The sequence below is a fragment of the Pleurodeles waltl genome, chromosome 2_1 (genome assembly GCF_031143425.1).
Source record: "Pleurodeles waltl isolate 20211129_DDA chromosome 2_1, aPleWal1.hap1.20221129, whole genome shotgun sequence".
Taxonomy (NCBI): Eukaryota; Metazoa; Chordata; class Amphibia; order Caudata; family Salamandridae; genus Pleurodeles; species Pleurodeles waltl.
Window position 1 is genome coordinate 583,221,702 of NC_090438.1, and position 17,643 is coordinate 583,239,344.

The 17,643-nt window shown below is 40.2% G+C and overlaps 1 protein-coding gene across 4 annotated transcripts in view; it reads left to right on the forward strand.

Moving 5' to 3' along the window:
- Positions 1–17,643, forward strand: part of BBS9 (Bardet-Biedl syndrome 9) — a 1,749,160-nt gene that overhangs the window by 899,949 nt on the left and 831,568 nt on the right. For all 4 annotated transcript variants that reach the window (XM_069215484.1, XM_069215483.1, XM_069215485.1 and 1 more), the window contains one exon: positions 8,683–8,855. In XM_069215484.1, the coding sequence (XP_069071585.1) occupies positions 8,683–8,855 (173 nt within the window). The remainder of the gene's footprint in view (positions 1–8,682; positions 8,856–17,643) is intronic.

Sequence of the window (17,643 nt, forward strand, 5' to 3'; positions counted from 1 at the left end):
AGCTCTCTATTGTATGTGGTTGTCTAGGAGGAATGCACAAAGCCCAGCTGTCAGCTAGTTTGTCATGTGACCAAGGGACCGGCTCAGACATTAAATTGCTAAGGCAGGAAAATGCCAACTTACTGAAAGTGTCATTTTCGAAATTGTAACTTAAAATGCAAATTTACCATAAGTTAGGGTTTTTCATTACATTTCCAAAGACACCAAAAATTAATTGGTTACCTGTTCTCATGTGAAAATGACAGCTTATTAAATGTAATAAGGTAACTCCAGTGTTATCCTATCAGAGAGTAGGCCTTGCAGTAGTGAGAAACACATTTAAGAGTTTATTTCACTACAGGATATGGGAATCTGAAAACTCCATGCCCACTTTTTAAAATATGCTGCACTCTGGGCTGTCCAGCGCCTACCCTTCGGGTGACATATGTATTAAAAAAACTCCACTCAGTCACTTCCAGTGCTGTAAGGAGGCAGTGTGGAGCCGCACAATGCCACCTGTTGTGCGCTGGAGCATTGCTGAAAAAAATGTTTCTGGATCCAGTCTGGCACCTGTGGAGTATACTAAGGTGAATAATCTGCAGTTAGAGTATCGACCAGATACTTTACTGAAGGTAAGTAACTTTTCTTTTCAGCCTCTGCAGCTCAAAGCTCCTGAGGCAGCATGAAATAATCTAAAATCCACAAGTTTGATAAAATCGAGGTGTCTGCTTTTTTGCACTCCAGGAGTTTCTTGATTGAGAGTTGGCCCACATTGCCCTTGCAGACGATCAGTGCCCCGTTCTCTGTCCTCAAGGAGTTGTGATTGCTGATGTCCACACGCCCTGTCCTTCAACAGGTTACACAAGCAAATGTGTGAAAGGAACTGCTTTATATGCACTCGAGATTCACCATGGGAGTATTACAGACTCTTGCTCTATCACCTCTTCCAAGGTCAATAAATATCATCACGTAGTAATTAGCAGTCATCTTTGAGAAGAACGAAGAATTTATTTGGAAGAAAACATACTAAACAAACATTTATTTAAAAAAAAAACCATTAAATGCAGGGACTGACATTACTCATATTATTGGTTAACTAAATAAGTATATGAAAGGCAACTTCACTTAAAAACTATCCTTCTGATTTGAAACACGTTCCTTCATTGTTGGATGCAGAAATTACTGTACTACAAATAAATGTTGTTTCTTAGTGTATCTTAATATTGGTTCTGCCAGGCTCAATAACTTATTTCATTAATTGCCGATAAGTATTTTTTGATGATGACAAGCATCCAGCTCACCACATATTTGACCTGTTGCGATCATAGAATCTGATAATTGGGTTGCACTGTAAATGAATGAATGAAAGTTTACTTTATTAGTTAATTAAAACCATAAAAAATATTCATTCAACACACAATTTAACAGAACAATATTGTTGCAATAAGACATTTATGCTACAATAAAAGTCATGAGATAAAAATAATATAATACATTCTACAGATTTGGTTTGCCACTACTTACTTCCGATTGTTGGTACAATTACTTTGCTACCCCGCTGGCTGTGTACCCTGCGATGTTACCTAAGAACCTTCCATTCTTTGAGGTGTTCATACTGGGTCCAAGGATTTCATTTCTCTCACCTTTTAATAAATCAGGGTTTTTAGGTATTCACATGACCGCTTTCTTTCACCTTTAACTTTCACCTTCCTGACACGGTTTTGGTTAGAATGTTGAGGATCGCCAAGGGCTCTGCATTCCTTATCACATGTTCCTAACTCACCGAGCACTCTTATTAGTCCACTTCAACACTTGAATTGTTTTACTTTTGATTGATTACAGCCTTGAGGAAGCCCTAGGTGGACTCACCATAGAGGGCGAAACATGTGTCGGCTGTTCTTTGGTCTACAATCTTCAATTTTCCTGAATACTTTGGAATCAAGTAATAAAGGCTGCACTCAGTCTACAACTTGTCAAGTCTTTTCTTACAACTTCATAAAAACTCTTCTACAAAATAGTTTATGAACTATACGGCTACTTGACTACTGAAGAGACTGCATTAAGAATTATTCTCTTTAAAGCATAACTCTTGTGGGTTCTCATTCTCAATAAGTTTTGGACTTCTACTCTCTGAGGGGGAATCCGGTCCATACCCCCTGTTTGAGTTCCCACCACCGAATTCTTCAACACCTATGGGGCATTTACACAGGAAGGGAATCTGGACCTTCACTTTCTAGGGTTAAACACTGTGTTCAAGCTATCTTCCTGTAAAGCCGCTGGATACCATTAAATAACCATCAAAAACACAACTTTTTCAATTCTGCCCTTGGCTATCACGATGGCAAACCAGGCAAATAGACGAGAACTACGTAATTCTAAGCTGGATCAAGTCTTCAGCACTTCAGGTGCTGGCATAAAACGACCTAATTCCACCAACCCACTGTCAGCAAAAAGCACTTTCTTAGCTTTGGAACGAGCTGTAAAAAAGGAAACTTCTAAATGGTGAGAAGCAGCCTCACTAAAAGAGTATTTGGAACATGACCTGATACCACGTGGTGTAAGAATTCTAATCTTCCCCCCGACAGACACCACGTCCCAAGAAAGACTCCAACAATGGGAAGCCAATTTACAGATGGCCTCCAACAATATGATTCGACAACTAATAGATATAGCCCAGGAGGAATACAAGAAATACCGACAGGAGGTAGATATGCTCAACAAACGAATTGAGGGAGCCAACTGGGGTGACATTTCGGTGAAAAAGTATGAAATTCTCAACAATATCATAGACCATTATGAAGAAGACATTATTCAGAGAAAAAATAGAAAATTCAGACGTGATCTTACTGACTACCAACTAGGAAGAGTCTATTCTTTTGGAAAACAATATTAAGGATTTCAACTTGACCACAGAATTACCCAGCTGCTCAGAAACCCTACCCTCTTCAGATGTTGAATCATCAGAAGAAGTGGAAAAAAGCCAACCTAGCAAACCAGTAGTAAATTTTTCCAAGGAAGTCAGAAGACATCGCCTTGGTATGACATTAGACAATTGCCCAAGACCACCAGGTACTATAACGGAAGAACCAAAATCGACAGGTATACAGACAAGAGCCCGAAGCAAGGAAGCGAGACATCGAGATCAGACCAAGAGTTAATTGTTAATCTATCTGATTTAAACTTATCACCCACTCAAGTTAAAATTCTCAACAGGGGGTTATAATTTTCCCCTACAAACCGTTGGGATATTGTACAAACAAAGATTGACCTCGTTAAGCTCGCTCGTAAACTTAAATCGTTTTTTTCAACTTCAGCACCTAAACCTTCGTCATTTCAACCATTACAGCTTTCAAGTGATCTCACAGCCAAAGATCTACAAGCAATATGCTTACTAAGCAACCTCTCCAATGTTGAAGAACAAGATCTATCAATGACTGAAATAGCCCAAGACCTTGATATTGAGACCACATCATACCAACCCTTTGAACTCCCTATCAAATCAACCTTTATTCCAGTTTTGCCTGCAGGCAATTCAATTGACCTTTTCCTCACAGCAGTGACCCAAGACCTCAATCAGGAATATAGGAAATACATCAAGAAAAAAACATACCTGCCATCCAACATCAGCACTAAACATAAAACAGCAATCAATCAATTTTAAAAGAACAGTACGGTTGTCATTAAAGAAGCAGATAAAGATTCTCAACAAAAACGACTACCTACACGAAATTCATAGACAAATTAAGGATACTACTGGCTATAAAAATCTTTCCACAAATCCTACACGTGAGATGCAAAAGAAATTGAAGAACCTGCTAGACTATTGGCATTCCAAACAAATCATTTCATCTGAGGAAAGAAACTTTCTTTTCATACAAAATCCAACTATCCCTACTTTATATGTACTACCAAAAATACACAAAGGAGGCAACCCCCCTAAAAGCAGACCAATTATTTCAGGAATTAACTCTATCTGCTATAATCTAGGCACCCTTGTCGACTCTGAGCTACAACCCTTCATGCAAAATGTACCTTCTTTCATTAGAGACACTAAGGATATACCTCAAAAATTGCAGAACATTGATTGGCAATCAGACTACATACCTGCCACCATAGATGTGGTCAGTCTATATACCTCTATTAGACATCATGATGGGATTGTAGCAGTCAGCAGCTGCCTTTTCACAAGATCGGCTCTCCATACTGATCAGAATAGGATGACAATAGAAATGATTACGTTCGGTCTTCAAAATAAGTTTTTTCTTTTTGGGGGACAATTTTATCTCCAACTTCCAGGGATGACAATGGGAGCTAAATTTGCACCGCCATATGCATGCATCCTTATGGGAGCCATAGAAAGATTCTGGCTCTGGAGTGAGAATTTTTAACACTTTTCCCAGTATATTATCTTCTGGGGCCTCTACATAGACGACATTCTGTTAATCTGGCAGGGTCAGGAATCCTTACTTCAACTCTTTCTTGAATCACTAACACCCAATTGATGGAACATTGAAATCACGTACCAATATTCGAGAACCATGGTAGAATTTCTAGACCTCACACTATATATAAAAAATGACAAATTACATACCCGTCTTCATAGAAAGAGCACTGCAGCAAACTCAATTTTACACGCCTCCAGTTGTCATCCGTCTAGTATAATTCGTAACATCTCGGCAGGAGAATTTAGGAGAGCCAGATTGAACTGGAACAACTTATCTGACTATAAGGTAGCTTCTTTTGAAATTATACAGCGCCTGTCTACTAGAGGTTATAACATCTCAAACCTAAAAAAGACAATGGAACCTTTTGCCAAACTAGACCACAGCACGATGCTTAATAAATTTAAAACTACAAATAAGAACTCTGTCATTCGCTTCATCACAGATTTCCATAATGGTCCTCACTTGATCCATAAACGACTTCGAAAGCATTGGTACCTACTTGAGAACAATTTGTCCATTAATCAGTACATTTCATCCTATCCGCAAATAGGTTTTAGAAGAGCTCCAAATCTTAAGGATAAACTCTGTTCCTCGTTCTACTCTCACCAACCTCCCAACCAAAGTCCTATACAGCGACCCTAAGGTTTCTACACCTGCACAAAGTGCTCCATTTGTAAACTTGGTCTCTCTGAATCTATTTTGATTAATGATCAACCATTCATGATACGAAACTTCATCAATTGTGACAGTATCAATACAGTCTATCTGATTACCTGTCCCTTCAAAAAATCTTATATTGGAAGCACAATCCGAGCATTGAAGACTCGGATACAAGAACATTATCGCAACATTCAAAAAAATGATACCAAATTGCCCTTAGTGGAACACTTTGTTGAACATCACCCGTTTGCCCGTACATTTACTTTTTGTGGCCTCTTGCAACTGAAACCGCACCCTACAGGGGGCAATCTGGAACTACAACTATGCCAAAATGAAAGCCGTCTTATCATTCGATATGATACTGTACGACGTGGACTCAATAAAGATCCGGAATGGCATTATTGGTTACACTAACAAACACCTGAAGTTTGGCTGTAGCAAGGGGCCAAACTATAAAGGAAGATATAACCTACAATAAGACTGATAATAGGACATCATCAATTGTATCAATCGTTAGCTTTCTATGTTTGCCACAGTGTCTTTTGATCCAGTCAGATCTATCATTCTGAACAATTTGACTTCATTTTTCTAGTAATATTTTTTAGGAATCATGAATGTTTTTCCATTCCCAATTACTAGTTTTTCCTTAATTTTTCACCGATCTCGTTTTCCCAGGTAGCAGGGTTGTACACAAATTTTTGCACACCATGTAGGCATTATATAGATTCTGCCCTATCACATTAATCGTTAACCTTGTCTTCCAGACATATTATTTAGTCAATTAGTGTCTTAGCATTCTATTTAAGATGACATCTTCATATCATAACTGATACTGGACCTAGGAATCTATTATTTTCATGATTCTTTAAGATGGCGCCCATCATATAATGTTATTTCCCTGCATTTAGTCTTCGATTTAATGGCAGTTCAAAGTAATTTGATACTCAACAATATTAACACTATTAATCATCGGGTAGTCTCCTTTCAATTTCTTCTTGCTTGTTTTACGACCGACTTTCGTCAAAGCAATCGTTAGCCCATTTAGTTTTGTATTCGGCCCTATTAACATACAGAACCTTAGTCCTTTGAAACATGGCGCCACATGATCAGTCCGTCCTTTACTATAAGGGCACTAATAAGCAACGTAGGACTAGGAAACTAACGTTTAAATGCACGTACAAACTTTAGATACTTTTCCAAGATGGCACCTTACTAAGACGCGGACACGGCAAACAAGTGCCGTTTTTCTTTTCTGGATCAACAACTGGTATTTGAGTGAGTCTTTAACCCCAAAACCTCGATGCCTCTAATTTATTTAATTAGATTTAGTGATTCTAGTTATTCCGACTTTATATTCGGATTGATGATTTTGCCACAACATATAAGATTAACCTTTAATTAGACTCAAGCATAAAAAATGTTATACACTTCATCTAAATCAGTCCCTTGCTGAATAACGTTTTTAACAGTATATTAATTCTATTCAGCCCCATTATCCCATATTTTGAGTAGTTTTCATGCTTTTTTCTATAATTATAATTTATTTTTCTTTCTTGTACTTTTATCATTGATGGGAGATATTCTTTTCATTTTGTCATTTAACATTCAGACCATATACAACATGATGTACTGCTTTATATGAAAATGACCATATACAACATGATGTGCTGCTTTACTTGATTATTATAATGGTATGAATTTGTTCAGTTTCGGTACTATTTTGGTTCTATATGGATTAGAGAGCAGGATTAATCGATTTAGTGTACTTTCTTAACACACTGTGACCACTAAACTTCACTTCATATTTTAACTCAGTGTGCCAGCACCTTAACTAACGCGATATTTCACGAGCTTATATTTCACAAGCTTGTTCTTCTGCGCACTTTTCTGGTTATGCATTGACCAACCAGATGTGGTTCAATTGCCCTTTCTGTAAATACTGTCTCAACTTGGGATTCCTTTGGGGATTTCTAGATTGTTTCTCTCACCTTTTAATAAATCAGGGCTTTTAAGTATTCATGTGACCACTTTCTTTCACCTTTAACTTTCACCTTCCTGATCACGGTTTTGGTTAGACTGTTGGTTTTTGTGGCTGGACTGAACTATTCCGTGAATCCTATTACCGGTATTGATTCCATTGCCCAGGATTCCTCTGGGAGTATATCAAATAAACAAAAAAAAATTGTTACGGCAGGGTCCTCCAACTTTGCCCTCAGGCCACCTATGTTCCACGAACAGATGTTTAATACGCCTTGTGAGGGTTGTTCTTTAACTATTCAGCTGTTACCCATCGGTCCTGGGCGTAATGACATCGCAGCCCATTCCCTTGCACCGTAAATGGCTTTCATACAGTCTAATTTGAAGTATATGGGACAGAGGTCTTCAAGGTACATCTGATCGCTATTCCTGCATTTGCTTCTCAGATGGAAAACATTTTTTAAAGCTGCCCGTGTTCAGTAAAGGGACAGATGTTGCTTTAATAAAAGGCATCCTCTATTTTCTATTATGCTTATTGGTTTTTATTGCAAAAGTAAACTTAATAAAATTCTTTCATATTCTGTAGTATCTGGTTGGGCATTTAGTTGTACAAGCAGAGCTACTCCTGAATTTTGGAGACGTAATTTTATCACATGTTACCAATCAGAGGTAGGCGGAACTTGTGGCGTTTCACTCTGTGAGATTCCACTGAGTTCCGCAAAGGGGTGGAAAATATGCATGTTGCACTGCAATTTAGTGCCAGTATTGTGAGCAGCACTGAAAAATCAGCTCAAATGGCACCATGTGGTGAGCCAAAGTGCATGGCCATTTGAGTTGATTTTGCTTCCGCCCGAGTACAAAATGTACTTTAGCAGCAGCAGATCTACTTGAGAAGCATCCCTTTGACTGCGATGGGCTGCAGGAGAAAATGGTGCTAGGGGGCACAAAATCTCCCTCGCAATTCTGAATTTAGCCAGAACTGTGCATTACAAGAGTAACATGGAGTCACCGAATTCCACCAGTTCTGTGGCGAAACGACACATTCTACCCACCCCTTCTAACAATGTGGCAAACAGCATATGAAACATGAATTTTGAAGTTGTTACTTTCTGAATTGTCACAGGAGCTGGCATGATCATCCTCCACTTCCCTTTTGCTGATTCTACTCCAACGTAAAAATATATTTAAAGGTGAATTAATCAATCTTGTAGCATTTGTAACTATTGTGGTTAAAATATATTTAAAAGTGAATTAATCAATCTTGTAGCATTTTTAACTATTGTGGTTTTGTTTCTGTAATGCTTCTACTATTGCTGTCTTTCTTAAATGTTGTGTTATGATATTAATAAAATAAGTAAATGTGCATTTATAAAAAAAAATGCGAATTCTAAATCGATGTATACAAGGTTCGTTTGTTTATCGCCATTGCTTTCCTGACCACAACTACAAGTGAATTTGGGAGAATGGTGTTGTCTGGGATTCCGAAACTAATAGCCATTTTTGCTACACCTAATATATACAAAGGGAATAAGTAACGAGAAGCGTGTTTCTAGAGCCAATACGTTTTTTGTTCCTGACATGCAACATTTGTGTTGACCCGGCTTGTGTTTTCTTTGTGCAGAGCGCTACAGAATTCAGAGTGAACAATTCGAAGAATTGTGGCTCCTGCTGAAAGAGCTTCTGCTTCGTTTCGAAGAACATTTCCGAAAGCAAGGGAGCAGTGACTTCGCCTGCTCTTTCTCTGGTCCACTCCCACTGCAGGAGTATTTCGAATTAATTGATCAGCATTTTCAGGTATGCAGTCTGACTGTTAATGTTTAATGTTGCGCAGTTCAAGGTACTGCCTTGCAGGAAAGTGTCTGCTTTGTTAGGTCTGAAGTAACAATTCTGTGCTGAAATATCTCCTTCTCGAGCAGCTCCTTGTCTGCAGTAATACTTGACACAGAGCACATTTCAAACGTTACACCAGGTGGCACTGTTGGACTCTGTGCTCACCGCATTACCAGTGCCCATTGCCCCGTGTGTCCTTCCTTTAAACCCCTCCGATTTATCACCCCGCTTCCTTCAGCTCCTGTGCAATCTACGTGCTATTGGGGATTTTATTTTTCTGCTAAGCGTTTTTCAAGTGTATTTCGTATTGGGTGTTTTATCAGTTTTCCCTTTCGCAGTATTGTTTACCTTTTTAAAAAATCGTCAGTTTTTTTTTTAAACACACTGGCTCGCTCGCGTTAGTGTGCTTTGTTAGGGCACATATTCAGCAAGTCTTTAGATTATGGAGACGATAAATGCTTTTAACATATAGGCTTCTACTATTTTGGTAAGACGTCACAAACTCTGCTGGCAGTCAGTTACTTCAAAATAATATAATATCCAGGGTAAGGCTGTGTTAGAACTTTAAAAATATTCACGTACACCACCTTGTCATTTGGCAATAAATACGTACCCAGCGGAAGTAGATCGCGGCGCATGACGATGAACCCTGGTCGCTCTCTCACCTCGTTTGAAGGAAGCAGGACTAGTGTTTTTGTGAGACCTCCTTCTCTCAAACTTGTAGATTCCGGGTAACTGTAAAGAGTTCCAGGTGGATGTAAAGCTTCTTGAGCAACACTACCACCGTTCACTGCTCAATTTACCCCTTCACCATTCCCGTCCCCTCTTCCCCTCCTCCATCCTCACCTTCTTTCCTCCCATTTTTCCTTTTCCAGCATTCTTTCCTGCCCCATCTTCCCCTTTATCCCTTGCTCCCGCCTTCCCTCTCTTCCACTTCGCCCCCATCCTTGTGTAGTGACAGCATCTTTGTGTGTTTCTTGGTTAGTATTCGGATTGTGAGTGGAAAGACACTGAACGGATCAGGAATTCAATAATAAGGATACATGACAGGTAAATTGGTAGTGTTTAAGGAGATATTCTCGGATACAGGCTGAAGGGCCTGCACAAATGGATAGCAGGCCTTCAGTGGGACTCGTGAGGATGAATGCTCTGAACCAGCATGGAAACAATTCACCATTCTTTTAGACTGCGCTGCGAGTCAGCCAGAGCCGTGTCTTGGCACCGAGCCTTCACAAACTGCCTCCAGTTTTTTTCCTTCTTGCTTTTTTGGGATTTTGATATTTTCCCTTTGGATCCTGTCCTGATGTATGTCGATGACACATTCCTGTTGGACAGGACAGCTGCTGGTCAACAGCGCCAGCTGGCAGTAGGCTCCCTGTATATCAGGACACATAACCTTACTTTAAGAGGTTTCAAGACAAAAATATGAACTTTTAGTCCCAAAAACGACATGAGCACCTGGGCGATCGAAACAGCTTCCTTCAAAAGTGTGCCAAATTCGTTGTATCTTCATGTTGCAGTTAGCCAGTTACATTTCTGAATGTACATCCGTGTTGGAGAACCCAACAAACATATTTGTTTTAGAAATATGATGCTAATTCTCGTTCCGTTGTCACCCTTTTACAGCCCCTGTGTGTGGAGCACCTGCTTCCAGGTTACCGTTTCCAGGGCAATGCTGTAGTCAGTGAGAATTTTTTTTTCATCCAGACCCACGATTCCCCCAACCACTGCTGTCCGTGCTCTAGAATAAGCAAGCTTCCTGCGGTATTTTGGAGTTTGCTGCTTATTGTCACCAGACACACGTTAACTTCTTATTGCTGAAGGCGTGAGGGTCTTTTTTTGTTGTTGCAATAACGTGGTCCCAAGCAACCTTTTCACAAATTGTTTACTCTGTTTCTGTTCCTAGTCTGGTGGGTTGCTCTATAAGCATGTTCACAATCTCCATGTTTATTGAATTTGGTCGTTAAAATATTAATGACCTTATTACCCCAAATACTTTTTTTGCATATTATCCTTCATTTCTTGTGCACATTTTAGCGTGGGTCCAGACTGATAATGTGGTTACATTAATTCTTCTATTGATTCGGCCCTACCCTCTCAATAATGTTTAGTCTCCAGTGGCAGACGCCAGAAGTTCGTCTTTTCACACTCTGCACCGATTCTGTTGCTCCTCCCCCAGAGTGTGAGTTTGTACTAACGCGGTTCAGCTGAGGGGGCGCCTGCAGAAGCGATCAGAATGCACCTGTGCCTTCCTGCTCTCACACAATCTCGTCGTCTGCCAGGACAGCTAAAGTGCCTGTTGCCTATGCCGAGCTATGTGTCCTCCCTACAATGGGTCGCATGCCAGCCTGTTGGATCGTCACCAGTGAGGGTTAGTGATGAGGGTGGCGGGGGGCCCAGTGTGTTGTGGTAGGGTGGGCAGGGTAGAATACAGGAGGGTTTGACCAAGGGAATCTTTTCCAGTGACAAGCCTGCCTCTGGTCTGGCTTGTGACCCCCCCTGGGGTGTAATTGAGTGAAAGTCACAGTTAAAGGTTGAGTCAGCCAAGGTTTTGAGGGGCATGTATACCCAAGAAGAATCCAGAGGGCCTTGAAGGCATGAACAGTTATTCACTTGACTGCTTTAGCTACAGCCATTCTAGTACTGAAGTCTATGGAGATCATATTTGCGGACACTATATCTGTTTGACTAGCAGTTATTGTTTTTCTCTATTTTAACATCTGAAAGGATAGGCTTTAGCATTTACAACAGTCTGTTGCTCGTTACGGTGAGAACTATAATCCTGGATTTCTCTCCCAGTTAAAACTTAAAGTGTATTATAAAAACACCAAGATAACAGGTTAAAATCTCCAGAGCAGGAATATGGTGCTTAGATCAACTCAAGCCTCATTCTGCCCTAAAAGTCTGAATTTGTCTCGAGAAGGTATTGCATATTTGTGCCATGCGCTACCTCCCATGGATCCCTGCTTTTATCCACATCTTGGAGATGGGAAGCAGGCAAAAACGTCTGTGGAGACAACAGTCATAGAAAATGATCTACATCAGAGTTCCTCAATAAATCATTGAGAGTTGCCAGTGGCTTTCACTTCTGCTCGAATGCACTCTTCTTGATATAGATATAGACTTCCAGTCACAAGTTAATAGAGGGAAGGAAGCTATAGAGGTAGCAAAGGCACTGGAGAACACTCCACCGCCCAGAGAGATATGAGCCCTTTTTTAAAAAGTAGTTAATTTATTGTGGAAGATCTCCCCCGCTCCCCAGATCTGCTCTTAAATGGGGGCATTTATCCACAAAGAGGCTATATTCATGTCTCCATAGCTTTGATACCTATTCTCTCCACAGTATTCTGTGCCAGTTGTTCAGAAAGATGTGAGGGTCTATTCCCTGCTCCTCGTCTCTCACATCCCAAATCCGATTTTTTTGCAATAATGTAGCTTAAACAAAAGGGTCTTTTAAATATAGGATCATCTCCTAATAAGGCCACAAAAGTGCATGATTTAGTCCAGAAAACTTGCATAGTTCATTAATCCAATTTAACTAGGAATTCTCCCTGGAAATTAAAAAAGAATAAAAAAACATTTAAAAAACAACAGATTATAAAAAAGATTACGAGACAGGTCAAGTTTTCTCCTGAAGAATCTGGTATCTCTAGTGAAAATCCAAATAAAAATTCAAATTCTGTTCCTGAGGCTTCTTGCACTGAAGCATCTAGCACGTTTTCTGTGATAGAAGGGTCCGTGGTGCTAACAGTTTCTGCAAGAACAAACCATGGTTTTCAACCTAACCTCACCTGTTTTTGCTTACTTCTAATTTGCAGGGCTTAGGGCGCTGCACTCTTTACCACTGCTAACCAGTGCTTATTCTCGCTCCTTAAATCATGTTAGATTGGCTTATATTGAATTGGCATGTTTAATTTACTTGTAATTCCTTAGTAAAGCGGCACTACCTCTGCACAGGGCATGTAAATTAAATTCTACTAGTGGGCCTGCAGCACAGATTGTACCACCCACTTAAGTAGCTCTTTAACATGTCTCAGGCCTGCCATTGCAGCCTGTGTCTGCAGTTTTAAACTGCCATTTCGACCTAGCAAAGTAAACCTTTTGCCAGCTTCAAACCTTCCTTTTTAATACATGTAAGTCACCCCTAGGGTAGGCCCTGGACAGTCCAGATGGCAGGATGCAACGTATTTAAAAAAAGTAGGACCTGTACTTTTAAGTTTTATATGTCCAGGTAGTGAAAAACATTTACATTTGTTTTTCACTACTGCACTGCCTACCCTCCTGTAGGATAACTTTGGAGTTACCTTATTACATTTAAATGTGTAATTTCCCAATAGGAACCAGTAACCGGTTCTTGTCTGGTGTCTTTGGAATTGTAATGTAAAATCCTAGCTTATGGTTAAGTCAGATTTTAAATTACAGTTTTTAAAATGACACTTTAGCAAGTTGGCATTTTCCTGCCTTACCCACTTAGTGCATGCAGCCTGTCTCTGGGTCACATGACTGGGTGTACTTAACAATTGGGCTTTGTGTATTCCTCCCAGCCAGACACACACAAAGGGGAGCTTCCGTCACTGACAGGATGGAAGGAAGGAGCTGGGCCCAGCCCCACTTAAACTTGAACAGGCTGTGCCCTGTCTCCACACAAAGGGCTGCATACCCACTGTAATTCGTCCAGAGTCAGGGCCAGGAGGGCAGGGAACCTGTGCACTTCAAAGACATGCCTCCAGAAGCTTCTCCTCACTTCAAAGGCACGACTGGGTATACATATAGATCAGGCACCAACTCCTCAGTACACTTCTGGACCTGTGGATCCTCTGCCAGGAAGGAGGACTGCTGTGCTGCTGGAAGTACTGCCAATCTAGCTGGACTGCTGCCCTTTGCCCTCTTGAATAGGTGAGAAGGACTGGACCTGAATCTCTTGAACCCAGAGTGGCTTTAAGGGCTTGTTGGCTGGCCTCCTGATCTGAAGCTTCAGAGAAACAACAGGCTTCCAAGAACCTTGCACCTGGACTCTGCCATCTGTGAGTCTACCATGCCAAGTGAAGCTGACCTCAGACCTGAACCCTTGGAAGTTCTCTGCCAGCCTCTGTAGATCCAGCCTGAAACAACGCATCTCCTCTGCTGCTCGACACACACCTGAGCAGAACCATTTCATTGGCAATGCTGCGTGGATTGGACTGTCGCAAAGGCCCTCATCACCTTCACAGACTCATCCGAATCGCCACTGCATGACACATCCTCAATGCAGGCCCTTGCATCCCTCGTCGACGGCAGCCTTGATGACGACAATGCTAGACTCCACATCGCTGCCTCACAGCTTCTCAGAACCGACCCATCACCCGACTGCACACTACGTCTTTGATGCCAGACTTGGCATCACAAGCCCCGTTAGCAGGATCCTCAATGACAATGCAGGCCCCCACATTGCAACCTCGCCACATCTCAAAGCAGACGCATCGCTTCGGCTCTGTGACACATCTTTGTGGATCCTCACAATGCTTGAAAATCAGTATTTAAGGTACTTTGTTCAGCGGGCCTAACTGGATCCATATCGCCATCCCGCACTCAATCACAGTCAACATAAATTTGTGACTTTGTCTCAGTCTGGCACGGCCAGATATCCACAGTAGGTGGTTGATGCTTCTTGGCCTTATATTCACTAAAGTCTTTAAAATTGCAGATTTCCGGTTCTACTGATTTTATTATTATTATTATTATTTTTTGTCGGTTTGGTCTTTTTTAAAATTAATTTATAAAAGAACCTCTATGTTTCTAACTTGGTGTGAGACTCTCTTTGTGTGATGTTTTCACTTCATTACTGTTTGAAGTGTTGCAGAAATACTTTACACATTGCCTCTAAGTTAAGCCTGACTCCTCGCTGCCAAGCTACAGAGGGTTGAGCACAGGTTAATTTAAGGATGGTTTGTGCCTCACCCTGATAAGGATTATGGTTGCTGCTTGGCTAGGGCTCACACCCCAGTCAACCAGCAACCCCATTTCTAACATAAGTCTACAGAAGGCCGCACTGGTGCTAATTTGAATCCGTTAGCTGTACCTTTTAAATCCACTAGAATAACTGAGAACCCGTTGATGCAGATTTTTCAATGTCATATGGCTCCATCATTAGGGCTCTGGGCCAAGACAATAAATCATATATAAACATAAGAATAATATAAATATATGTATATAATATTTTATTATTGATTTTGTCCTTTGTCCAATATTTCTGAAATTATTACACATATTTCCTCCATTAAATTCCTTACTTTAAAGGAAATTCATAAAGTGCTCTTCCCTATTAAAAATTATTCCTCTCATAGTAGAGTGCCTGGTATTATTCTAGGGAACGCTGATTTCTTCAGAAAAAAATGGAAACGCTCTATATCCAATAAAAGGCTTTTACAAAACCCCCATGCAAAGGACAGATTTAATAGAAATTGGTGATTTGGATGCAGATGTTCCTGATCAGCAAAATTAGATTTATTTTTGAAAGTCCATAGGATGTTCACAGCTTAGAATGCTCATTGGTGATGGAAGTCTCTGCACCAGCAGATAGATAAAATGTCTTGCTCAAAATATAGGGCCTCAGCAATTGAAGCTTGACCCTTCCTGGTCATGGCTCAATGGGGTGTTAAGTGGTAATCAGTATAGCGATCAGGATCGTTAATCTATTTATTTAGTAATAAAGTAACTCTTGTCTCTTGGAACATGGCCAATGGGCTAATATAAAAATACATTTCTTAAGTTCTCTAGAGGCTTCAATAATCTGTCTTCAGGAAACCTGATGTGTTACTAATTTTGAGGTGGCCTCCTTTTATGCATTCCTTTGGGCAGCCTCTCTTGCCAATCATCGTCATGCTAAAGGGGACATTGCCATTCAAATTTGATTGGACTACTCTTCATTCATTGTTATAATAACAACTATCTTTTATGTCTGAAGATTGATTTTGTTTTATAGTAGGGGCTTTAAAGAGTATTCCCTACTTTTGTTTCATAATTATATTCCTCCAGGTTCACAATGTAATTATATCTTTGTAAATACATTTGAGTTTATAAATTCAACAGTGGTTAGAGAAAATACATCTTGTGTCGTAATAGCCTGGGATTTTAATGCTAAGGTTTCTAATAAAGTAATACAAAGTTACAGAATTCCTGAATTGGAAGAAAGTTGGATCATTCCTGAGCCCCAATTCCCAGGTGATTGTAGGGCAGAAAAATGGGGCTATTTTCTTTTGACGGAGCTGAATCCCATAGGCCCTATAATTTTTAATGGAAGAAAGGCTCCTGATATTCCAGCCAAGGCACCCCGCTATGGCACAACAGGTTCTTTGATTATCGATTATGTGACAACTACTTACTCAGTATTCAACCGTGTCTTCGAAATGGAGATTTTCAATGTAACCATGCCCTTCTTCGCACCGTAATCACTCTTTCTACAAAATCATACCACTTATTCAGTGGAAACTGGTGATGGTTTAATTGGTATTCATACAAAGAATGATAGGCTATCCTGGAATCGTTGCAACAATATATTTTTAATAATTTAGTCTCTTCTTTTGCTGTTTGTTCATCTGATGTACTACTGATGATCCAATTTCGCTTTGTGAATCCATGCCATTAACTTCATCTCGACAGTAAGTCGAGAGACTCCAGCTGTGAAAGGAAATACCTAAATTGATTCGCAGTTTCTTGCATTTTTATTTGTTTGTCTGCAAACAATTAAATCGTTAGGGAGGCAACGCCATAGCATACGTGCAGCCCAGAAAAAAAGATGTGGTATATAAACTAATACTAACTTTTCTGTGCTGCTTAGGAAAACAATGCTACTTCCCTTTGGCACATAGTAGCTTTAAATTGTGGGTTAAAAGTGAAATCCTCCATAAATCCAATTCCAGCCCAAGTATGGATGAACCTTTTCAAGAAGAACTGTGGTTTTTGCCTTTTGAAGATTAATTCTGCGTCAGGCTATGCGATTGTTCCTATTAACTATGATCAAACAGTGGGCTACGTAACAGATCAACAATATCTGCCATCGTGGGTTCAGATGAGATCTTGATTGCTGTTCTAAAACATAACATAGAGCCTTGGGCTAAAATCTTGAGGCCTCTATTTGCAAGGTGTTATGTTACTGCCGAAGTCCAAAATCTTGAAAAGGGAGAATTATTGTTCCTCTACATTAAATAGGAAATAAAAGAACACCAGGGAATTGTAGACAGATTGTCCTCCTTGTTACTGTAGGGAGTGCTCTCGCACATGGAATATTGGAACATTTGGAATTGTGGGCGAAAGCGGCAAATATCCTCCAGATGGAGCAGTCAGGCTTTAGGGCAAACCACTCTGTAACAGACGATATTGCAGTGTTACATTCTATTTTGGACATATATGTCATGAATAGAAATCAAGTGGTATATACCATGTTAATAGACCTCAACGACGTTCGACCTCGTGGACTTACCTATGTTATTATCCAAATTATCAATTTTGGGTATGATCTCCAATTTGCTCAGATTGATTATTGCACGTCATTCTCCACTTGGTGCAAAGTTTTGTTATGAGGACCCAAGGTTAGCATTCAGCTATACCAGCACGCAGTCTGTTCAAACAGGGGTGCCTGTTAGCTCTTTTGTTATTTTCAATATATATGTCTGAGTCCCCTCAACGATTTTTGCAGGTGCATAATATTCCTCCTACTTTGGGGCCTTATTCTCTGCACACTTTTATGTATGCATATGCCATAAGTTTATTTGAT